At 36.4% G+C, this 26763-nt stretch overlaps 1 protein-coding gene across 8 annotated transcripts in view; it reads left to right on the forward strand.

Moving 5' to 3' along the window:
* VPS13B (vacuolar protein sorting 13 homolog B) overlaps positions 1-26763 on the forward strand; it is a 719992-nt gene that overhangs the window by 517125 nt on the left and 176104 nt on the right. For 7 of the 8 annotated variants that reach the window (XM_033126656.1, XM_033126657.1, XM_033126651.1 and 4 more), the window contains exon 35: positions 8961-9098. In XM_033126656.1, the coding sequence (XP_032982547.1) occupies positions 8961-9098 (138 nt within the window). Of the gene's footprint in view, positions 1-8960; positions 9099-11710; positions 11769-26763 lie in introns of those variants that run through there. The other variant, XM_033126658.1, reaches the window with a different exon arrangement.

A 26763-nucleotide genomic window follows, 5' to 3' on the forward strand; every position in this document is an offset into this window, starting at 1 on the left:
TCCTGACATTGAATTGTTACTGTGTTTTAAGGCTCTAAGTTGTTTCACAATTTAAGTTTCATGCGTTATAGGGGCCTCATGGACTACATTTGCTTCTGTGACTATATTTAAGAAAAGAAAAAGAAAAATATAGCCATTTAAAATTAAACTAAGGATCATAAAAGAAATCTAGAAAAATATGAGAAATTCAGTAAACCTGTAGCTTTGCCTTTTACATGTCCAGTAGTAAGAAGGTGACTGTTCTGATAGCGACCTCTCATTGCAGGGAGTTATACTTCCAGCCATTGAGCATAGCGAAAACCAAGGACAACCACGGCCCCCTGGGAGCTTTAACAATATCAATTTCATAGATAAAGGCAAATAGATCCAGTAAAATAGATCCTCCCAAAATTCTTTCCTTTAAATTTTATTCAAGTTCTATAAAGAAATACCTTTGTGTATGCTTGGCTGGGCATAAAAGGATTAAGCTAAAGGGCCATCTAGGAACATCTTGTCAATGAAGTGAGAGAGTAGGGAGTCTCTAAGCCCTCACTTACTACCCTGATTCCTGTTTAGGTAGTTTCTCCCTCCCTGCTCTGGCTAGCTGTGAACTCTGCTTGATCTTCCTGAAAAAAAGAAAGCTGTATGAAATCGAGATCCTGATGCACTCACCATGTTTTCTTATAAATTATTTCAAAGTGTCATTTCAGTTTCTTTGTATAAAGGTTGATATACCCAGATTCCTTTGGAAAGCAGTCTCTAACTTCTAGTTTAAAAATGGAGTCTACTTTGGCTTGCAGATATTTACTTCCTGTATGTAGGCCATATATTTATAAGGGATGGGAAAGAACATAAGAATATATGCATAATTTTTATAATTATCAGAACCAAAGTACAGGGAAGTTGTCAGGTCTGTAATTTCTTCTAGCCAGTAGTATTAAATAAGGAAATAACTATTTTGACTAGCATTTCAGACCTCAATAATTATTATTTTAAAAATTAAATATAAGTAAGTTTACTAATTTTTTAAGATCAAAATTGGGTATAATTTTCACTAATAAGCAAAGCTTTTTATTTTTTACTTTTTATATTCCTCTTATTTGTAGACTAGCGATGTAAAAAAAGATTTTTCAAAATCAAAAGACTAAAAGAACTAGGAAGAGTAGACACTTGAAAGACATACCACACACACTCCTATTTTGTTTAGAGTTTCTGTTTAAGAAACCAGATAGTGACTGTTTATTGAACTCCTATCGTGACGTGCTGCATATAAACCATGTTACACGTATTATCTAATATAATATTCTCAACGACCCCACAATTTAGTTCATTATCCCCATGTTGGAAACAAAAAGTGGAACTCAGTGATGTTAAAATTAAATTTACCCAATTAAAAGAATCAGGACTTATACCCAGATCTGTCTGCTTCCAAAGTTCATATTCTTTTCATTACCCTATATATTATCTTGGTGAAAACTGACATAAATTCTCCTATAAAACAAAATGTGAGAAAGCTTCTTGAAAGTAAGTCTGTGTTCAGTAAGTCCTGGGTCAGTGACAGAATATTTCATAAACCTCTTCTTTGGGATCGTATCATATCACCTGCCAGTTGTCCCTCAAGAGTTCATCAGAAATCACGTAAATCCTATTTCATAAACATGACAGTCCTGTGTGCCTCAGGCCAAAGAGAACCAGTCTGCCTTAGCAGCCATAGATGCCATGGTGGGTCTATGCAGTCTGGGACAGGCCGGAGCTCATTAGCTATAGCAGACTACACGATGCTTATACCTCATAATAACGGGTCATTGAAGACTGCAGAAAAGTGAATAAAATATATATAGTCTGTCATTTCTTTAAAAAACAAACAAACAGTAGATCCTTCTGGACTTTCTGGAACTGGAAACAGAAGTAAATCTTGAGGCTATGTGCAGAGATACATCATACAAGTATTAATTTTATGCTTCTGAGGAATTTGCAATGTTTTTGTTATATACTACTATCAGAGAGAAAACTCAATGTGATATGACATCAAAGCAGAAAGTTACTGAAATTTAAATCTACAATAGTAGTTTAATAAACACATTAATTTTAATTATACAAGGTCAGACAATTAAGTTCGTGAACTCATCCTGGTAAAAGTGCTACCTACCTCATTGCTGAATATCACTACGGTCACCTTCGAAGTACTCCCCTTGGGAAGCTATGCACTGATGCCAGTGCCTAGTCCACCCTTCAAAGCAATTTTGGAGTTCTTTTTCTGGAATGGCCATCAGAGCTGTCGTCGTATTACCATTGATGTCCTAACTGTCATCAAAATGTCTTCCTTTCAATATTTCCTTTATCTTCAAGAAAAGAAAGAAGTCATTGGGGGCCAGACCAGGTGAGTAGGGAGGGTGTTCCAATACAGTTATTTGTTTGCTGGCTAAAAATTCCCTCACAGACAGTGCTGTGTGAGCTGGTGCATTGTCATGATACAGGAACCATGAATCTTTGGTGAAAAGTTCAGGTCGTCTAACTTTTTCATGCATCCTTTTCAGCACTTCCAAATAGTAAACTTGGTTAACTGTTTGTCCAGTTGGTACAAATTCATAATGAATAATCCCTCTGATATCAAAAAAGGTTAGCAACAAGTTCGCGAACTTAATTGTCAGACCTAGTATATCATCAATAATGTTAACATTAACATCAATAGGATTGGAACTTAAGGCATGATGTAAGTTCAAAAGTTGATATTAATATTGAGCATGATTTTGTTATCCAGAATTGCAAGCAACAACAGGATCAGATTAATACAGCAAGAAGCTAATACCAGAAGTAAGACGACAAACCACTTGCTTATTGAAGAAAACATAGTTAAAATGAGTACACCAAAACCCAATTAATCAGAAGTTTATTTTTCAGGGCTCATCCCCCAAATTTCAATTAATAATTTTTTTTCCAGTAACACAAATTTGCAAGAACTCTCCACCGTAGGAAAATTTTGTTTCCTTGACATTGTTCTATATTTAAGTAGCACTCATTTTCTACAGAAATGTAAAAGACAAGAGTATCTTGAGAAAATTGAATCAAGAGGTCAAAAACTTATGGACTATAGTTACTTGCATCTTCCACAAACAGAAACTTTACCTGGAACTGCCCTTCCTTCACCAATCCACTTGTGAGGTGTTCTTGAGCACAACAGTGGACAAGAGAAAGCAGAAGGAGGCATGAATTATCAACTCCATTGTAAACCTGTGGTTGATCAAAGTAACTGTTAGGGACGAATGTGGAAGAATAATGATATTGGTGTAGAGTCTCACTTTAATCCTCTTACTACAGATATTTAGCTTTCAGATGAACAGATTACTATAGTACTAAGCTTTTTAAAAGTCAAATTCTTTATATGGCAAGAGAAATTAAAACTTTGGTCTGTATGATGAGACACTTAGAAGTATCTGGTGTAAAAGTAACTGGACTTCACTTTATATATATTTAGTGTTATATCAATCTTAAAAAAAGGAAATTACCACCGAAATCTGTGGGAAAATGTCTTTTTATTGGGACCTAACTCAACTTAGTTGTGAAAAAGAAATATCCTTCCACATAGTAAAACAAAGCAAAGTAATAATAAAGCTTACAAAATCTATAGCATTCAGCTATTCTGTAATGAACTTGGAAAACAAATTTTTGTGTCAAGGAGAAGATTGCAAAGAAAAACTATTTTCAAAGTTTCCTTTTGAGTTGGCTATAGTGAATCGTGCTGTATTTTATATAATTCAAACGTTAAGCAAAGACATTCTTAACTAAATATTGCTTAGAGTTAAAAAATAATAATAACGAGCAGCACTACAAAGACCATTTTTATCAGATTCAGGGGAAGACCTTCCCAGCAGTTAAGTTAAATGAAGGTTTTGTGAAGAAGAGCAAAGTCATCCACAAGCACAAAGAACACAATCTGAATCAAGTCTCTATTAAATCCAATAATACCTTGATCAAACTGGGAATGGACTTGAGACTTTATGAATCTTCTCTTTGGTTGTTTCTTGTGACATGATATGATGAAGTATTTTCTTTGGGAGGCCAGGTCAACCCAGAGGGAAAATATCATAACTTTATCAATACTAGTATCTTATTGAAGTGAGTTCTGGCTGACTTTGAACAACATGTATGGCTATGAGAAGTTTGTCATTTTTTCTGACCCGTTTCCCACATTTTGTTACTCTCAATAAGATATGACTTTCTCCTGTTTCTTAAGATTAGAGATAACAGCATAAATGTGCTCATCAACAGTGGGAGGAGCTTATTTTGAGAGCTTCCTGTATTCAAATAAATAGGTGTTTGCAAGCTAGCAATGTCTGAAGGAGCTTCCAGTCATCCCTATTTGTCACTCCATTTATATTATATTCACAGGCTCCTTGACCCTTATCTGGTTTATCTGGTGCTTTCCCAGCAATATTGACCTTGAGGAATGTGTAATATGTATCCTATTTTCTAGACATGGTGATGGAATTCAGAAGTTAAATTGAAGATAGTACAGGAAGTCTAGAAGTCATGAGCCTCATCATCTAGCCATTAGAGTATAAGGGACTGAATAGTGACTTGCAAACCTGAGCTATTTCTCTGGGATTCTGACATCTCTCTGCTATTACTGCTGCTTCATCTAACCACAATGATTACAGGCATATTCAAAGTAGAGAATTTAGCCACAACTGGGGGAGTAGCCACCAGCCCTGTCATACATACATCAGCCATGCAACCTGTGTTTCCCTGAATGTCCCTAATTTCAATGATTCTGTTCTATCAGGCCTATAAATACAGCTGTACTTTTTTAACTAGTTGTATAGTAATGAAACCAATAATATCATTAAGCGAGTAATATTTTGTTGGGAAATAGTCATTGAAATTTTGGCTTCCTTGGATACATTTCCTAGACTTTTACATTTTCCGTAATTCCTAATTCCTGTTCTGCTTCCTGCTATTGCTAGTTTATTTTCTCTGTAAGTCGTATCCCCCTGATGTAGATGGCCAGGCCCTCTAACTTCTACAAAAAGAGAGGCCACATGCATAAAACCCATTTCCCCTACCTGTGAATCACTCATTCATATTATCAGAATTTTCTGTTTCACCAGTCTATACGTTGATGAAGGGTAGGACATCACATATCCTTTGAAGTGCTTTTCTCTCTCCCTTTTATTTTAATTTTTATAAATTATTGATATGTAGTTCTCTTTTTTCAGCTCTGGATAAATTATAGGTCCATATATCAGTATGTGTTTAGAATCATCATAAAGACGATCATCCTCCACTACTTAGAAAAGATATGTATGTGTGTGTATGTTTGTATGTATGCAAATAGGTTTTTACATTTGAATTTATTACATTTAGTGTCCTGTTTCGTTGTTTTATTAACTTCACAAGAAATTTTGAAACTTCTATTTCAGTACCTCATATTGATTTCCTTCTTTTTATTAACAGCATAGCGATCTTTTTTAATTCATGGCGGTGACATTGGTTAAGTTTCAAGTGTACAACTCTATAATACATCATCTGTATATTGCATTGTGTTCACCACTCAAAGTTTAGTCTCCTTCCATCAACATATAGTTGACCCCCTTTACCCTCTTCAACCTCCCCTTACCCGCTTTCCCTGTTGTCTGTGTCTGTGAGTTTTTTTGTTTGTTTTGTTTGTTCGTTTGTTGCTTTCTATTTTATATCCCACATATGAGTGAAATCATATGGTTCTCGTCCTTTTCCTTCTGACTTATTTTGCTTAGCATGTTATTCTCCAGATTCATCCATGTTGTCGAAAATGGCATTATTTTGTCTTTTCTCGTGGCTGAGTACTACTCCTTATATATGTACCACGTTAATAAATATGTACCATCTTTACCCAGTCATCCATGGAAAGACACTTACGTTGTTTGCATGTCTTAGCTACAGTGAATAATGCCAGAGTAGTATTCTGTGTATAGTATTCATAGTATAATCATAATTTATTTTACCATTTCTCTGTCTAGTTGTATTTTTCCCATATTTTTAATGTATTAAATGATGGCACAGTCAACTTATTTGGATATTTATCTACATGTTTATAAGTATTTCTTTAAGAGAGAGTCGTACAGATCGCCTTTCTGATTACAAGGGCATGGATGTTAGAATTTTGGTAGATACTCATTTTCAGCCCTCTCCCCCCACCCATGCAACAATACTGTATTTACACTCTTATCCACCATACACAGGAGGATTCATTTATCCTCCTTCTCACCCATCCAAGATATTATCAATCTTTTTAATATATGCTAATTTGATAAATGAAAACTTGTATATCTTGTTTGAATTTGTATATATGCTTGATTAATAGTGAGGCTGAGCAGATTTTTTGAATTTTTCATAAAACAGTGCTCTCCAGAAGGATTAAATAACTAAAAGTAAAAAGTAAATAAATAAGTAATCCTAAAAATGCTTCAAGAAACTACAGGAAAATATATAATCACTAGGGATAAATTCATAAAACAAAAGTTAATAGATTTTTACCACATCTATAAGAAAAAGTATGCATGCAAAAGCAACAGGATATAATTAAATGACAACTAACATACCAAGAGGAAACATTTGCTATACATGGCAAACAAAATATTAACACCCATAATGTATAAGGAGTTCTTACAGATTAGTAAGAAAAAGGACCCAATAGAAAAATGAATAAATAAGTATTTTGTAGAAGAGGAATTTTAAATGTCCAGTAAATGAAAAAATGCTTAACCTACTTTGTTTTTTACTATTAACAATACAAAATGGCTGTCTTATGTCAGTATAGCTATTCTTATTCTTTAAACAATTGTACAGATTACCACTGTTTATTTAAACATTGTTGATGAACAGCTAGGTTGTTTTCTACTTTTTGCTATGATAAACAATTCTACAATGAGTGTGTCTGAGTGTGTGTGTGTGTGTGTGTGTGTGTGAGAGAGAGAGAGAGAGAGAGAGAGAGAGAGAGAGAGAGAGAGAGAGAGAGAAAGAGGGAGAAGGAGAGGGATAAAGGATTCATTTTTTTTGTCTTGGCCGATCTAATAGGGGAAAAATGCTACTTATTTTAAAAGATGTTTTCATTGATTATTGCTAAAATTGAATATCTCTTAATGTTTATATGCTTTTGTTTTTCTTCATGTATTGCTTCTTGTTCATTTTCTTCATTTAATGATTGCTTGTCTATCCACTACCCATGTTTCTATTAGTATCAATATTGATTATATGAACTCTGTGTATTAATGATATCCCTTTCCTGTCATACAGGTTTGGATATGTGATTCCTATAACTTGTTTTACTTATCAACCCAAGTTTTACTTGCCAGTTTTTTACAAATCATCAATATTTCTACATCAATTGAATTCATCTCTGGTCATTATTTAGTTACATCACTTATGTCTGTTTTCTCTATTATATCATTATTCTCTCTCTAAATTGTATTTTCCTCACAATAAAGAATTACGTTTCCTCATATAGGTCTGGTACAGTACCACTTACTTTATAATAAAAGCTTCTTGATGATGGCTACATAGGTGAGGCCCTAGAAATAGACATTCGGGTCTTAGCAGGTTATGTAGCTCCTACAGACTGGTTATGGATCCTACCAGCAACAAACTTTTGCCATCCTTTCACCAGACTTGACCATTATATTTAAAAGAGAGACTAGTATAGTGTTACTATGTAATGGATCTACTATGCATATTCTCACTGCTTTAAATTCACTGATCATATAAAAAAGAGAAGAATGCACTAGTTTAGTGTTTGATCTTTACCACATAGATCTAACGTCAGGATCAATTGCTTTCAGTGTTTTCTTTGAAATCACATAAAGGTTCATATGTGCCAAATTTCATAAGAATCACATGATAAGGTCAGGAAATACAAATTCCAAGGCAGAATTTATATGCCCAGTTCACATATGACAGTAATACTATATAACCATATGTTGAATATAATACACTGTATGTAAATGCTATTCTTGAAAGCAATCCAATCAATAAAACCTAAAATAAATAACACTTTAATAACACATTTCAAATCAACTGAAAATGGAATAGATGGACTCTATGGCAAGAACATCCCTATAAAATTGACATTCAGAGGCCATTAAAACACAGAGAGTAAAGCAATCTTGAAACTAAAGAAAAGCTGTGAATATTTAGAAGTTTTTAAAAAGTGTACTACATTGTATGCCAAGATACAGCAGTCGTTTTTATTTAAAGAGCTATTTCAATAAAAACTGTGGCTTGCTAAGCATTAAAAAGAAAATTCTGTTTGCCATCATCCATAGCTAAAAAATGCTTTTTAAAAATACATACAATATTAACCAGAAAAAAGAAAAAAATACACAGTATTTAATATAAAAAGTTAAACCAGAAAAATGTTAAGTTTTAGTTATAATTGGGACTATTAAAAGATTGACCAATTTTTATCATTAAAGGTTATGGGAAAGCTACTGAAGTTAACTTCAAAAGCCTAGCAGTAAAAAGTGATTGTAATGTCAGTAAAACTCTGAAACAGATCAAATTACCCCTAAGTAGTACTAATCCACTGCTTCTTTGAACATGTATATACCTTTTTTTTTTTAACTGAAAAGGTTGCACTGTTTTCTTTAATTTGTTTCCAACATCCGGTTTTAAAAAAAAGAAATCCAACTATTCAACTGTTAACAGTCAGTAGCTCAGAGTACAGAAGCTTTACCTTCACTCAAAGGTGATGAGTTAAGATTTGAAATGTCTTTTCCTTTTTGGACTGGTTCTAGAAAATACAATTTCATCATTCCATCTTGTATAGAGAGAGCTTCTCTTTCTTCAAACAAGTACTTGTGTGTTGTATGTATACAAACAAATGAATCAATGAAGGTACATACTATAATTGACCAGTTTTTCCTCTTGTTTATCAGCTGAAACTCTTACACCAAAATGAGATGTTTGTGATCTAACTGATATTTTTAATTTCAATTTTATCACTTTAGATCCTGGAAAGACTCTGCCAGAAGCCCTTGATTACTGCACAGTTTGGCTACAGACAGTGCCTGGAGAACTAGACAGCAAAAGTGGTATTCCACCTTCCCTTGTGATGCTACAAATTAAAGACTTTCTTAATGGACCAGGTAAGAAATTCATAATTCAGATGTGTGTACTTTTTTTTATGAGTATATTAACATGTACAGAGAGACTGTTAGTAATCTTGATGTTCATGGCCAAAAACGAGTAGTTCAGTTATTTTCCAGAAGTGTACTCTTCTCAGGCTGCCTGTTGTGGAGATCAACAGGCAAATAATTAAAATGCATTAAAAATTACCTTTAGTCAGACAAAAAGTAGTTAACAATTCAAGAATAGTTGATTGCAAGCCAAAGACCTAAGATTTTATTTCTATCTTTTCTACTAATTAACTGTGTGACTTAGACAGTTGATCTAATCTCCTATGCTTTCATTCCCTTACTTGTAAATGAAGAGAATAAAATGGAGGGTGGATAGATGGATAGGAGGATGAGATACATCATATACATACATAAGATAGTGTACACAGATAGATTTGGTTAGATACATAAGTACATTTATTTCAAATGCTTAGCAAAGTGATTGAAACATATTTTTGCTCAGTTTTAAATAGACACAGATATCAAAATTTGTTGAATATTTATTATGTCCCAAGTACTACATGTTTTATATACTCGTATAAAAGCGTAGGTGCTATAATTATCCCTATTTTATGAATAAGGAAGCTCAGGCATAGAAAAGTAACATAAATTGCACAAGGTCATAGTGGCAGAAAAGCCATCCAAATCCAGGTCTTTGTGACTCCAAAGACCTAGAACACTTCTGTACTGCACTAATTTTAACATAGCTAAAGTGTTTCCTCTCTTCTCCTTATCCTCCTCCTTTTCTTTTTTTTTTCTGCTCTATTTCTTCCTTCATCTCTTGTTCCTCCTCTTCTTTTATTATTTTCCGCTCACCTCAGTGAGGTCTTCGCTACTTATTTATTTAACAGAAAGTACTATTATACATCTCAGTTTTGCTTTTGTTATTTTATACTTATAGTGCTTCAGGACATACTGTGTTTCCCCGAAAATAAGACCTAGCCAGACCATTAGCTCTAATGCATCTTTTGGAGCAAAAATTAATATAAGACCCGGTCTTACCTTATATTATGTTAGATAAGACCGGGTCTTATATTATAGTAAAATAAGACCGGGTCTTATATTAATTTTTGCTCCAAAAGACGCATTAGAGCTGATGATCCCGCTAGGTCTTATTTTCGGGGAAACACGGTATTAGTCATCAAAAGAATATTAGTTTATTCATTAAGTATTTAAAACTGTGATGCTGTGATTTAAAACTATCTTAAGATCTCTAGCAATATTCTGAAAGGCATGAATTTTGATGAGTGAAAAATACCCCTATATGCTCCTGGTTACGTTGTATGCTGTGTAGCGTGCCAGTGCACTTAATGATTGATGACTATAGATGGAGAAGGCAGCCCGTCATCATGTCTGGAATAAGCAGAGCCTAAAATCAGCTACACTAGCCCTTTCAGTGGGGCCTTCTTAAGCATGTTTCTCCAGTGCTGGGATTGAAAAGTACAGAAGTATGAAGAACTATTTCTAATCACTATAAGTATCTAGACGTGGTTTTAAATTTACTCAAAGGAAAGCCAGAAGCTGATGATGAAGGCTAAGGGAGTCATTAAAGTTGGAAGAAGCCTTTGGGGTGAGGTAATGGATGGATTGAGAGGAGTGTGAGTCCTAGAACTTGGTTAGTGAGTGTGAAGTACCATATTTCATTGAAATCAAGCCATCACCAATTGTAGGAAAAAAATATGCAGCACTAGGGAAAAAGAGAAAAATATATGCTCTTTAAACTATGATACAGTTGTTATTATGTCAGTTGCAGGACATTTCCTGACTTCAGGATTGTGTTCATATGTAAAAAACTGAACATGTTAGAATGGATGAAGTAGGGTAGGATCATATGGTTAGTTAATGGAGATCTGACAGGGATACTTGGGTTTATCCTTTATTTCTCTTTTTTAGTGTCAGATTTCTTTTGTTTTTAGGCACAATCTTCCACTCACTTTAGCTAGAAATTTATCTTCTAGTTTACATTTGATTGATTTTTTTGTGTGAAAGATATGGGACCTGCAAATAAGTGGTAAATTGTTTTCCATATTTTCATGGCAATCACATAACTTGAATTTTAAGAGAAGTGTCAATGAGTGAGTCATAATTCTAGAATTTAATATGACTATGTAGTAGATGTGATTTTTAAAAATTGTTGCACTTTGTGTTTCTTATACTTTTTAAAATTGCATATATGTCATTTCTGATCTTAGATTCATTCAGTAATAGTGATAATCTAGCTGGAGAGTCAAACTTTTAAGTAAATGAATTGAAATAGTTATTTTACAGCAGCACTTCTCAAACTTAAGTGTACATTTGAAGCATCTCTGGGGAGCTTGGTAAAATGCTAATGCGATTTAATAGTTCTAGAATGTATGGATGAAATTCTACATTTCTAACAGACTCCAAGGAGAAGTGGATGCTATTGTTCTGGAAACTGCACTTTTTGTACCAAGGTTTATATGACTCATATGTGAAAGAAAAATTGTGTGTGTGTGTGTGTGTGTGTGTGTGTGTGTGTGTCTACCAGAGGGTGTCAAAAAAATGTATACAAGTGGACACTTTGGTGAATGTTGCTTAAGCAGTAATTCGCTGTCATGCAGGGACTCTGGTCCCGCTCCCCACATAAAAACGCAGGATATGGTGAGGCCAAAAAGGAACACCCATGAAGCCATCAATAGGGGCGTCACACCACTATATTCTCGCTGGCAGCTGGGTTGGAGACACAGGGAGCAAACATCCTCCAGTACCCCAACAAGAGGTCTTCCTGCACCCCAGTCTCGCTGACTGCCAGGAGAGACACGGGAAGTAGGAGCCGCATGATGCGCAATCCGCTGTCTGCTTCTCTGCCTGCCAACCAACGCAGCCACGGCATTTATATCAGTGGCTAATTGGCTAACTGGTTACAGCTGACGGCCAACCACCACCCGAACCAGCACCTTTCCACGTGAGGCCAAGAGCCTGGAAACTGCTCTCTGGGACTCTGTCCCCACATTTGCCATATGAGAAGTGCCTGGACGCTGATGGTAACTACTTTGAGCACCTCTTGTAATTGCAGAAGTCAAACGTGACTTGTATTCATCTTTTCTTATTGGTGTATATTGAGTATTACAATTTTAATAGTTTTCTTTTTACTTTCTTAAAATGTGTATACATTTTTTGGCACTGTGTGTGTGCTTGTGTGTGTGTGTGTATGTGTGTATGTGTATATGTGTATGCCAGCAGTTATAGGTATTGAAGACCAAACTGCAGATGTTTGGGGGACACAAAAAGGGGAAATGATACAAAGAATGATGCGTGTTTTTTTAATGGTATTTTTATTATGAAAAATCAAAAACAGTGTCCAGTGAATGGTTTAAGTTCTTCAGCATCTAAGAGTCCAGTTCTTCTAAGTCTCTTTTAACCAAGAGTACTTTTCTTTCATAAATTATTTGAGGGAAGATTAGTTTGAATGATGTATCAGCTGTACGGGATTCCACTGAAACACTAACCTAACATACTTGAACTGCTCCAAAATTTACGGTTGTAGACAAGAATGTCCTTACTGTAAATAATTTGTCATTTTGTAAGTAGGTGTTATTCCATAGAATACTTATATTCCCTCACTACACAGCCAAATTGCCACTCTATACTGATTCAGAGAGCAATAGGAATAATAGGACACAATTAAAGCATTTTTTGCTTTAATCGTATTATTTAAATGTATTATTTTATAGCTTTTTGACAACTCAAGAAAATTACGGTTTTCATTTTTTTTTTTTTTTACAGATTTTAGGTGATAGTATGCTAAATGGAATATTATTTATGCTGAGATGGGGGAATAAACGTCAGCTTAATAATATTCCCAATACCATTCCCTTTTCTTGAAAAATTAAAAAGGCTGTTTTTTAGTATTGCAAATAATGCTTCTAATTTTATACAGTATTATCATTAAGAATCATTTGCTACCATTTGTTTTTTATCTATGTGCACATCTTATTTAAGTATCATTCCCAAAGAATGTTTTATGCAACATCTCTAAAATAGTATATTTTCATTTATTCTTTTCTTGCTCTTGAGTTGACGTTGTGGTAGCAATAAAAGTAATGGCCCTGAAGAATAGAGGAAATACTGTTTATAACTGCCTAACCTTAAATTTTCTTCATAAAGGTTCAGTTCTAACAGCTTTTGAATTAAGTCTTTCAAATTTATTTTTCAGGGATTATTTTATCTCTATAGTGATAAAAATGCTGCTCTTTAGCCCTTGTTTTTGGAAAAATAATTCAAAGTTCTTGAGTATTCCCTTTTCTCATCTGTTCACCAAATAGCACCTTAGAGCAAATGGTAGATCCCAACTTATACCTCGAAAACCCCTTCAGAGCTCTCAATCCCCACATCCTTTCTTCAGAGGCAACAATTGTACCCATTAGCAAGGTCAGTGGCTTGGAGAAACCTGGAAAACAGCAGCTACCAGAAACCCACTAGAATAATATCTCCAGCAGGTGATAGATTAGTTGGAACAAATTGGAACCATTGCTGTTCAGCAATCCTGGTTTCTTTCAAGCTGTTTTTAAAATGTCGTCATTTTAATACACAATCTCAGCTCCGCGGAACAGTCCACAGCAGGTTAATTTGAATCATATGATGTGTCACTGCCCTCAGCTGACATGAGCTCTATTCCATGTGTGAAGCCATAATAAATCCATTCCCAACCGAGGAAAATTCCCCGTGAGAAGGTGAACTAATCCAGGCCTCACACTGGCAAGCTAGCTCCTCCATAATTGAAAGCAGGGCCACCTGTTCCCTGCATAGTTAGCCTATAGAGAAAAAATTAGCATTAGATCAGATATTTCTTATATTGAAAAATCATTCATACTTCTTGCAAATGCAAGTTCAGCTGTGAACTGCTTGGTATGACATCATACAGAAACGTAGGAATGGGCCCACTTGATCTCAGTTTAAAAGTTTTGTTAACCATAGGATTTCTCAACTTTGAAATGAGAATTTTCTTTTTTTCTTTTTTTTTATTTAATGAGAGCTGACATGTGAGAAGAACTGGGAAGGGTGCAGATTTTTCTAATTACCTCAGGGTCATTTGCAGAAACATTTGAGCTCCCTCATATTTTTTTCATTGTTCCTTTGCAGACATATTTTTGAACGCTGTCTCTGTAGCCATAAAATGACATTTAAATGACAACAAAGAAAAAAACATGCCAAAATGAGAAAACATTCCCACATCATTTATGTAGTTTTATAATTAGCATACCACAATTCTTCATATAATTTAGGTAACATGTTTATAGCAAACACAGTTATGGCTGCAATTTCACATTTCTTTTTGGTATACCTGGTGTCTCTAGTTGAAACACATAGCCATTTTTTTTTTCTTCCTCTTAATGAAATCATTTCTTTAGTCTCTCCTTGTTTAACCTATTCATTAATTTACCTATGCATGTTCAGTTTTTCTGCTTTCATTCTAGCTTTCAGTGATTTCATCTCTGGTTTCATTTGATTTTTGTTTTAAAATTTTATTTGACTGTTAATAGACTATAATAATCCTGTTTTGAATACTGTTTTCTTCTTATATTTTATGGATTAATTTACTATGTTATAGGTTGCAGTGACTTTAATTTTTACTTTTAAAGAATCCAAAAAATCCTAGAATATTTTGTTTCCACAAACATCTTTGATTTGAATAAAAATGTATACTTAAATAATGTCAAATATTACTTTAAAAAACTTCTCAGGTACAGTAATACACCATTCAAATAGGTTTAATTATATGAATATAAAGGAGAAATTTTACATTGTTACACCCAAATATGTGTATTTTTGAAATATTTTTCCTTTTTGGTAAACTCTGCTTTTATGATCTTTTATTCTTGAATTTATTACTCAGTGGGGATTAATTCAGACATATCTTGAAGGTGACTGATTCAGGGGAAGTACGATACCTGAAAAAGATGACCCAAATAGCCTCCTGACGTTTTCTGGAATGGTAAATAAAGAATAAATAATAAGATTTTTAAATGGAAGAAGATTCAAAATGACAGAAAGCATCTTAAGAAGCTAATTTAAATGTATTTCTCTTAATGTAGCTCTGATAATTAACCCTTTGCCTCTTTTCTCTTTCCAGAAATAGGGCCAAGGCCCATACCCTAATCACTGGAGTCCTGTCTTTATCTTAATTCAGTTTTACAGCCTTGCTAACAGGCTATCTTCTACATTTAAGAAATGTAAACTATTTAATAAGACTGTAAGAACCTTGGCTTTTACATTTCCTGAGTTTCTTGGGTTCCAATTTGCAGCATCAGCATTACATTATTGTAGTTTATATTCCCCATGATTTATCAAAATAAAACAGTAAACTTGATGTTAGGATGTCAAATAGGGAATGGACCAAAAATGTTAAAATGCAGGGAATTCTTTTGTTATTTCAACCTTAGTATTTTGGCTATAACTTTGATTTTTGGAAGGTAAAAGAAAAATGGATGATTTTCAACTAACTGATTTTTAATAAACTTTTTCTTATATTCAGAATAACAACCTGATTTTAATATCAAATTTTCTACCATAGAATCAGTAAGCCATAATTAATTACTTTCCAACACGATAGAATGGATTATAAATCTTCTTTGAAGGTCTCGTTAACAGTGGTGCCTCTAGGGGACTGCACTTGAGTAAGTAATAGGACCCGAAGAGTCACAGAAGCTGTTGTGGGGGTGCTGAGATGGTAAGAGGCCAACACAAGGTCTCCTACAGGGAAGTCAGTAGTGTGGCAATTATTTAGATTTTTATTTCTTCATTTACTCGAATTCTGTCAGAATTCTTTCCTCTACAGAAGAGGATAAGGGTAACTGGGGAATACCTTTATAGGAACATGGAGTAGGCTAAGGTAGAAGAGAAAAAGAACATTGTCTGGTTTCTCCTAACTGACTCTGCAGCTCGCTTTTGCATACAGCTCTTCCCCTAACTCTGTCGCTCTAGACCTTCCCAAGGTCGCTTGCTGTCTTGTGCCTTCTGTTCTTATCTTACTTAGTATAAACAGTAACCTCAACTGTCTTTTATGCTAACAACTCCCAAATGCCTAGGTCTAATTTTGACTTATTAGTCAAGTACAGGACTATTAGATAAGTTTACTTATTTAAAATTTAGCTTATTTACATTAAATAAAAACATTTTTTTCCATTCTCCTTATTCACTCCTTCCTTCAGCTAGTCTTCAAATTTATTTACCTGTGCTCATGACAGCAATATTGTTCCACTCCTGTCTTCTCACAATTTTACTGTCACCCTGGATTCTTCCTTCTTTTTATTCCAAGTCCTTTTAGTTTTTCTTATGAAATAGTCCCCCATTGTGCCTTCTACCTTCTGGATCTGTTTACTGGCAGCTTTCACTTCAGATTCTCCTTTTTTCAATAATCCTGTCCCCCCTGCCCTTGCTGGATTAGCCTCCCCTGCCAAAGTCATATGGATCTTCACCACCCACCTACTTCAGTTCATCAAGTCAAAACTCCCCTCAGCCTTCAAGTCTCTGTAATTTAGTGTCACCTTGGCAATCCAGGCTTACTGTCACTAAGCAAGTGATCCAAGTCAAATCATTTTACTGCTTTGAACCTCAGTATTTTCTTCTGTAATGTAAAAGAGTGTTCTAACACCTCTTCAAGTTCTAAAATGATGGGTGTAATCCCCAATGGAACTCTTCATTCATTTATTTTCACAAGTATTTATGGGCAACTACAATGTTCCAAGTGTTCTAATACTGGAAATGTAGTGACGAGGAAAAGATAGACAGTTCCTTCTCTGAGGAAATGCACACAGTCTACTAGAAAAGACAAAATTTGGTTAAATAGTCACACAAAGTAATACATAATTATAAGCTAACATAGGTATCATGAAGTTCTATGGATTCATAAAAAGTGAGAGATTTAGGGACACTTCTGTGAGTAACTGGCACTTGAGCTGAGTTCCACAGGATGAAAAGGAGTTAACCAAGCACATGGAGGGAAGGTGGATTTCTGGGAGAATGTGTAAAAGACCCTGTGGGGAGAGGGATCATGGCTCATTGAAGGAAATGAGTACAGGGCAGAGTGAGGGAACAGTGGTATGAAGTGAGGCTGTAGGGAGAGGCAGAGGCCTGGCCTTGCTGGTGGGAAGAAAGGATTTTAGATTTTTATCTTAAGAGCACTGCGGAACCACTGAAGAGCTTTAGGCAGGATATGTATGTGGTGGGAGAGGGAAGAGAAGCGAGCTCGCGTGCATGTTTGTGTTTTGATATGGTTATACCTGCATTTTGAAAAGATGTCTCTAGTTGCAGGGTAGATGCAAGGGACCAATTAGGAGGATATTGCAGTAGTGCTGGTGTGAGATAATGGTAAGTTGAATCAGGGAATGGTGATAGAAATGGGGGAAATGAAGAATTTAGTAAATATTGGGGAGGCAAAATCCAGACAATGGCAATGGAGTAGAGGGAATGGAGGGTAAGATGTAAGCATGACTTCTGGTTTTCTAACTGGATGGTGCTATAGACTGAATTATGTCACCACAAAATTCTTATGTTGAAGACCAAATTCCCAGTGTGATGGTATTTGGAGATGGGACCTGTGGGAGATAAATTAGGTTTAGATGAAGTCATGAAGCTAGGGCTCTCCTGATGGGATTAGTGTACTTATAAGAAGAGATACCAGAGAGCTTGCTGTCTCTCTTTTCTTTGCCATGTGAGGACACAGTAAGAAGGCAGCCATCTGTAAGCCAGGAAGAGGGCATTCACCGGAAACCAACCATGCTGGTGCCCTGATCTTAGAATTCTAGCCTCTAGAATTATGAGAAAGTACATTTCTGTGTGTAAGCCAGTCCGTGGTATTTTGTTATGGCAGCCCAAGCTGACTAAGGTGATAATCCTATTTAATGAGATAGCAAATACTTAAAGAGAACCACATAGGTTTTATTTTATTTTATTTTTTGCTTATGTTTGTGCGTGCAGGCTCAGGAGAAAGCCCTGAGACTGAAAATCTACCTCTGCAAGTGGAGGGCAGGGAAAGATCGAAGAAAGAGGCTGTCCACTCCAGTCTAGCTGTTAATAGAGTTTATTAAAGGAAACTTACGCGAGGCATGTATTTGGTGGCTGCAAGATGAAATGGATTCCCATGCTTTAGCTGGCACCAAAGAATTACATAGGGTAAGGCAGGGGATAGTCACAGGTACTGGTGTGAATGCTGCCAGGTACAGGAAATTACATACTTGACCAAGTCAGGACAACAGCCTGTTCCAGAAACCGGCACATAGCAGGCAAGGGAGGGGAGCTGACTTATTTCAGAATGAATGTCAGTTATGTCAGTCTCTAACGGGGGTTTGCAGAAAGCAGCCTCCATTCTGGCCCAGGTCTAGCTCATAGGACAGACAGCGGCCGCATCATGGAAAAGTCTTTCCTTCACAATATGTGCGAGTAGTGAGAGATCCGAGTTTTGCCCTGAGTATGTGGGGTTTGTGGTAATTGTGCACACATGTCTGGAGCTCACAGGAGACAATAAGATTAGTGATAAAGGGTTAGGTGTTTTGGAGTCTTTGGGATATAGGTGGTAATTCAAGCCATGGTCATGGATGAGATTGTGCAAGGAAAACAGAGAGAGGTCGAGAAAGGAGCCTAAGACTTCACCTTGAAGATGTCCGATCAGTATTTACTGACTAGGAGGATGAGGAGCCTGGAAAGGAATCCGAGGGCTAAGAGGAAAAATTGGAGAATGTCGTAATGTGAAAGAAACCAAGGGAAAAGAGTGATTCAAAAGGAAGCAGTACTCAACAGTGTCAAGTAGTGACACAGAAAGAGGAGAAACTGAAAATATTTAATAGATTTATAGACATTGTGACTACACATGTCTTTCCTCCTGGATTAACCTAGATGAACACTGGACTAGAATGCATTGAAGAATAAGCAGGAGGAAAAGAAATAGTAGCGGAGAGGGTAAATAACTCTTCCAAGAAGCTTGGCTGTGAAGAATATGAAGGGGAATTTGGGCTCAGGGTTTTTTGGTTTTATTTTTATGATGAAAGAGACTTGGGTTTTCTCATGTTTAAATGTCAGCAAGAGGAATCCTGTTGAGAGAAGAGTTGAATAAACTAAAAAGAGAAAAGATAAACGGGGGTTCCTTAGAAAGAGAGAAGGAGAAGAATCCAATATGTATGTGAAAGAACTCCTTTGAGAGAAGCGAAAGCTTCTCTATTTTACAGAACAAATTAAGGAAGGGAACAAAAATGGCATATTCAGGTAGATAGTTTTTCACTTTGGTAGGAAGAAATCGAGATAAATTGAATGGTTTTAACTTTCTCCGTGAAGGTACAAGGAAGGTAAGGTCACTTATTGAAGTTAAAGGGTGGTTTGGAGGAAAATGGTTTGAAATCATCTTTACAATATCACTTCTTCATATGCCATACTTATTCATCTTTTTAAAATTTTTTCATATGGAAAATTTCAAGCATACATAGAAGTAGACGGAATAGTATGTATTATAGAACCTCCTACTTAAACGATTGTCGGCCTGTAGCCAGTATTGTTTCTTACATAACCCTCTCCACTTCCTTACTTTCTGTGTTATTTTGAGGCAAATCCCATGTATCATATCGTCTGTAGTATTTCAATATGTATCTCTAAAAGATACGAACTTTTAAAAACCTAACCATAATTCTGTTATCAAACCTAAAGATAATAATTCTTCAGTTTCATCAAATACCCAGTCAGCATTCAAATTTCCAATTATTTCATGAATATCATAATGTGTGTGGATGTGTGGTGTTGGTGTGCATGTATATTTCTTGTTTGTATGTTTGTTTGTTTTAACCAGGAGCCAGATAAGGTCTGTTCATTGCTATTGGTTGATACTTCTTTCAAGTTTCTTTTATCATTAGGTTTGCTCCTCTATCTTTTTTCATCTCTTACAGTTTATATATTGAAGAAACCAGCTCATTTATCCTGTAAGGTTTATCACAGTTTGGATTTTGTCTGTGCCCCTGTCTTCTATATTTCCTACATTTAAGTTAGTAGTTGGGTTACTCTGATTCAGGTGTTTTGTTTTTTTTGTTTTTTCACAAGACTATTCTGTAAAATGTTTTATTGTTTCATCAGGAGGCACATAGTGTCTGGAGGTCTCTTTTTGTGATGTTAACAGCCATTGATGCTCAATGACTAAATTCACCGGAGGTTGCTAACAGTAATATTTTAAATGTAGCATTCCTTTTTCATATGTTACTGGAATAGTTCTATAAACAGAAGCATTTTCTCATTTACTATTCGGTTACACAGTAGTATTGTTCATCTAAGAAAAGTAGAATAAATGCTTACATCTTTCCCTTTACCCATTTTCAAAAATCAGTTGGTTTTCTAGATGGGAAGAATCTTTTCAGAATGTATATGTATATCAAATTACCACAATATACACTTTCAATATCTTACAATTTTATTTGTTAATTATACCTCAGTAAAGCTGGGGAAAAATGAGTTGGGTGTTTTAGCATATTTCAGTGATGGCTGATTAGTTGTTATTTGTTATTATTCTGAACACATTATTTTTAACGATCAAATTGTCTAATCATTGGCAGTGGGAGCCTCTGTAAATTGGTATCTCTGTGTTGTTAATGTTTTCTCAATCTGGAGTCCTTGCTCCCTTATCTCAAAACAACATTCAGCTGTTCCCAAATATCAATTTGCTGTCTCCGCGGATGAGTATATTCCATCACTGAGAACAGAAGGGGAAAAAAGGACATAGGCACCCCACAAGCTGCCAGAATTATTAGGACAATGGAATGTACTCAACCTTCTCTGATGACTACTTAGAGGGAGAGACGCTCATTTAGATGAGTTCAGTTCAATATGTTCATCTTAGAAAACGAGTGCACGTACCCTACCATCAAAACTTTTATGTTGTGATTTGGGGAGGAGGGGGGGACAATGCGGTCACAAAAAGTCAATGCTTGAGCATAGGAATACATGTGTGAGTAATGTTAGCAGTGATGATGCCCAAATTCTGGTGATAAGCACCGGGAACCGCTGCTGGCTGACCCAGCATGTGGGCATGTGTCAGCTTACACCCAGTTCCACTTGGCATCCCACTGTTAATTGAAACACTCATGTCTGCCACCATTGAGGTCTTCACACCTTCAATGAAAACACGATGATCTCAGTGTCTTGGGCAGCTTTCCAAGTTTTCAGCCCTCACACCTGTGAATACTAAGTCTCTACCTTCCATTGTCATCATGAATATTTTTATTCGGACACTGTAAGAAAAATCTGAATTTGAATTGCTGAATAAGAGAAAAAAATATACAATGACCTAATAATAAAAATATTTTTATTATAGTTACTATAGTGTATAAAGTCAAGCTCGATTATAGATTTCTTCTGTGTTTTGCATTTACTTCTCTAAATTGAGGCTTAGGAGTGGGAATGATTATTCTTAGATCTACACATAGCCATGCATGTATGCACTGTGTTCCTACCAAACCTTGCTCTCTAAAAATTTTTTTGTCTTTTACAAATAAAATTCCAAAGGAAGAAGCACTTAACAAAGAAGTTTTCTTTCAAAAATGTTATGATTTGGGTATAACAAGCCATATTGAATCCATTGGGTTTTTGGTAATAGATTTCAAAATACATCATAAATGTAAGTAATATGATGACTAATGGGTCAAGTAAAGTTGGAACATTTTAAATGAGAAAATAGCTGGAACAATTTTCAGGAAACTTTTCCAGTTGATGTTTGGTCGTCCACAAGGTGTGCATTAACATAAACTTAGGGGAATCACTTCTGGGCCTTGAATTCCCTCTCTGATTTCATTATTACAATATGATTCTTTTCCTTTCACTATTAAGTCATCTCCTAGGGTGAAAGGAGCATAAAATAAATATAATTTATTTGTATTTGTCTAATCTCCTTTTAACTCAATAGTCATTCCATCATTCTGTTTCCTGGTAGCTGTTCAGAAAGTTTTGAAGGGTAATTAGAGTCTAATAATTGACAGGCATGGGTTTACTTGGTAACTTAAAGATACAGAATGTGTTCTGAAGACAGTGAGAAATTAGATCTGGCAGAGAAATAGATGACTCAGCTGGGAGATTCTCTGTTACTGCATATTCTTAAAATCTCAACTTTGAAAGCAATCCATTTATTAAAGTTCAGTCAGGATTATGACAAAATGCAAAACCATTTAAAACAAGAATCTGATAATAATTGAAATAAAATCCACATTAATCTATGCCTGGTTCTTTGTCCAGTTATGTTACCAGTTCTTATAAAACATTACTCTATAGAGCACCCACTGTGTCTCTGTTGAATAAAACTTTTCTAGTTCATTTTTTAATGTTTTATCTTAATGAGGTTAATGTTTTTCATCATTTTTAAATTAAATTTATTGGAGTAATACTGGTTATAATGTTATATGAGTTCCAGGTGTACAATTCTGTAATACATCATCTGTGTATTGCATTGTGTGCTCACCACCCAAAGTTTAGTCTCCTTCTGTCACCATGTGTTTGACAGCCTTTACTCTCTTCATCCTCCCTTTATCCCCTTCCCCAACTATATTGTTGTCTGTGTCTACGAGTTTGTTTGTTTGTTTTGTTTGTTCATTTGTTGCTGTTGTATATCCCACATACAAGTGAAGTTATATGGTTCTTCTTCATTTCCATCTGCCTTATTTCACTTAGCAAGATACACTCAAGATCCATCCATGTTGTCGCACATGACAGTATTTCATCATTTTTTATGGCTAATATTCCATTGTATATACGTACCACATCTTCTTTATCCCGTATCCATTGAAGGGCACTTAGGTTGTTTCCCATGTCTTAGTTATTGTGAATAATGCTGCAATGAGCACAGGGGTACATATATCTTTACAAATAAATGTTTTCAAATTTTTCGGGTAGATACCCAAAAGAGAGATTGCTGGGTCATATGGTAGTTCTGTTCCTAATTTTTTGAGGAAATGTCACACTGTTTTCCATAGTGGCTACACCAATTTACATTTCCCACCAGCAGTGTAGAAGGGTTCCTTTGTCTCCATATCCTCACCAACGCTAATTATTTCTTGTCTTATTAATAGTAGCTATTCTGACAGGTGTGAGGGGTTTCTCATTGTGGTTTTGATTTGCATTTTCCTTAGAGCTAGGGAAGGTGAGCATCCTTTCATATGTCTGTTGGCTATCTTTATGTCTTCTTGAGAATAGTGTCTCTTCAGGTTCTGTGCCCATTTTTTAATTGAATTGTTTATTTCTGTTTGTTCGATTCTATGAGTTCTTTATATATCTTAGGTATTAGCTTTGTATTGCAGATATCATTTGCAAATATTCTCTCTCATTTGGTTGGTTGCCTTTTTTTTTAATGGTTTATTTTGCTGTGCAGAAACTTTGTAGTTTTCATCAATTTTTTCAAAGTATAAATAAAGACTAGTGGAAGGTGCAAGATGGTGGATTATGTAAATGCTATGCCTACTGCCTCTCAGGATCACACCAGAATTACAAATAAATTATAGAACCATCAAACTCAAGAGTCATCTGAAGACTAGCTGAACAGAACCCTATAACTAAGGCTATAAAGAAGAGGCCACATCAAGACTGGTAGGATGGGCAGAGACACGAAGTAGGCTGACCCCAAATCCACAGGTCATGGTTGAATACTGGGAGGGACATCTTAAAGGTGGAAGTTCCCTCCTTCCCCCCACCAGAAGAAGGAGCCCCACACTGGGCTCCCTAGCCTAGAAGTTCTGTGCCGGGAAGAAGAGTTCCCACAACCCCTGGCAGTGAAAATCACCGAGGACTCTGTTGGTCCCAGGGAGATGGAAAGCAGTTAGAAACCCAGACCTGCATACAGACTCCCTCACTTGTACTCACTCCGGTGGCAGGGCAGCTACTTGAGAGGCGCCAGAGACATACTGGGAAAGACTTGAGTTGAGTGGCTTTGGGAGAGAGCTGGAGAAAGCAACCATTGCCCCAGTGTGGAGACTACCTCACGTGTAGCCTATAGGAGGGCATCATCTTTTCTATGTTGAATGCTCCTCCTAAGAGCCAAATCTGAGACTGCATTGGTCTGGTAAAATTCGCACATGTGTACTACCTTGGTAACACCCTGGGTCCCCACCCTGCAAAACTAGTACTGCATTGCCCAGGGCACTCTTGGCTCCTGGGCACCCGCCTTGCCCCACAAGCTGCGGAAGACTTTTACAGCATCAGACAGTCCACGGTGGCCTCGGGAACTTTTCAGGGTGGGCGGTGAGCCACAATCTGCACCACAGCTTCCCTTGGGGACCTGCGGGACTGAAGCAGGTCTTGGGGACCTGCAGGACTGAGGCAAACGGTGGCTGGCTGCAGTGTTCTCGTGGTGTTTTGTGAAGTGGTCACAGGGTAGGCAGTAGCACAAGAACTGTAAACTGAATCTGCATTAACCTTGTAAAAACCACTTGACTCGTGACTCCCTGAGACCCCACCCCACCCAGCTAGAGCTGCATCTCCAGAGGCACATTCAACACCGGATCAACAATCCTAGCCTGCACACCTAAGGAGGCACTTTCAACTGCTGAGCCTCACAGGCAGCCAGCAGGTAATAACAGACCTAGGGGTCCCTGGGCCTTATGCTAAGCTGCCCAGGCCCCGTGCTTGTGATAGCTGGCCTCAGTTCACAGCATAGCCACCCCCACATGCCTCCATGTCCAGCACTGGCAGCAGACAACCACATATAGTTTTGTAGCTCCCACCAGGTAGGCTTGGGCCAGTCACAAGCAAGGCTGAAATTGGCCTGCATAGGAGCCCCTCTCAAAGAGACACTAGAAATAACACACCCAGAAGCCAGCCTCAGACCACACCAGAACACTACCTGGCTAGCCACACAGGCAGCACACCCATGGGGGGTTTCAACAGGCACAGGAGCCCACAGGAATGGACCCCCATCTGAGGGGTCAGTCCCCACTTAACTCATACACTGTGGGCATGACCAGTCCTCACAGTCAGTCAGTCCCATCCTCTGACATGCCAAAAGCAATTAAGGCTCAAACACAAGAGAATACACACAACACACACAAGGGACACACAAGGGACTCCTGAAATAGATGTACAGATGACCAGGGAGATTGTAGTCCACTACAATCCATTGGACTACATGGGACACCTACTACATAAGGCCACCCAGCAAAGACCAAGAGACACAGGAAAACTAATACATAGAAGCAAACACAGAGTGGCAGCCAGAATGAGGAAACAAAGAAACATGCCCCAAATGAGAAAAACAAGAGAAACGAGAAGTAGAACTAAATGAAATGGAGGCAACCAACCATAATTTAAAACACTGGTTATAAGAATGCTTAAGCAACTTGGTGAGAATTTCAACAATGTGATAGTAAGCATAAAGGAGGGCATTGAAACCATAAAAAATTACCAATGAGAAATAAAGAATACATTAACTGAAATGAAGAATACACTAGAAGGAATCGACAGCAGATTGGATGAAGCAGATGATAGAATCAGCGATTTAGAAGACAAAGTAGCAGGAAAAACCCAACCAGAACAACAAAAAGAAAAAAGAATTTTAAAAATGAAGACAGTTTAAAGGACCTTTCAGACAACGTCAAGTGAGACAACATTTGCATCATAGGAGTACCAGAAGGAGAAGAGGGGGAGCAAGGGATTGAAAACCTATTTAAAGAAATAATGACTGGAAACTTCCCTAACCTGGTGAAGTATTAGGTGGTACAAAAGTAACTGCGGTTTAAAAGGTTAAAAATAATGGTGAAAACCACAGTTGCTTTTGCACAAACCTAATAAATAGACATAAAAGTCCAGGAAGTAGAGTCGCAAACAAAATGAACCCAAATAGGCCCACAATGAGACACATTATAATTAGAATGGCAAAGGTTAAAGATAAAGAGAGAATCCTCAAAGCAGCCAGACAAAGACAACTAATTACTCATAAGGTAGCTCCCATAAGACTGTAAGCTGATTTCTCAACAGAAACTTTGCAGGTTAGACAGGAGTGGAAGGAAATATTCAAAGTGATGAAAAAGAAGGACCTTACAACCAAGACTACTCTACACAGCAAGGATATCATTTAAAATTAAAGGAAAAATAAAGAACTTCGCAGACAAGAAAAAGCTAAAGGAATGCATTAGAACCAAGGCAGTATTACAGGAAATGTTAAAAGGACTTCTTTAAGCAGAAGAAAGAAGAAAACAAACAAACAAAGATCAAAATAAAATGGCAGTAAATATGTACCTATCAGTAATCGCTTTAAATGGATTAAATGCTCCAATCAAAAGACATAGGGCAGCTGAATGGATAAGAAAACAAGACCCATGCATCTGTCCACAAGAGACCATCCTCAGATCGAAAGATACACACAGATTGAAAGTAGAGGGATGGAAAAAGATATTTCACACAAATGGAAACAAGAAAAAAGGTAGGGTAGCAAAATAGACTTTAAAATGAAGATTATAATAAGAGCCAAGGAAAGACATTACATAATAATAAAGGGATCAATCCAACAAGAGAACATAACTGTAGTGAACATTTTTTCACCCAACATAGGAGCACCTAAATATATAAAATATATATTGACCAACATAAAGGCAGAGATCAACAGTAACACAATCATTGTAGGGGATTGTAACACCCCACTGACACCAATACATTCTTCCAGACA

This window comes from Rhinolophus ferrumequinum, chromosome 14 (genome assembly GCF_004115265.2).
Source record: "Rhinolophus ferrumequinum isolate MPI-CBG mRhiFer1 chromosome 14, mRhiFer1_v1.p, whole genome shotgun sequence".
Lineage (NCBI taxonomy): Eukaryota > Metazoa > Chordata > Mammalia > Chiroptera > Rhinolophidae > Rhinolophus > Rhinolophus ferrumequinum.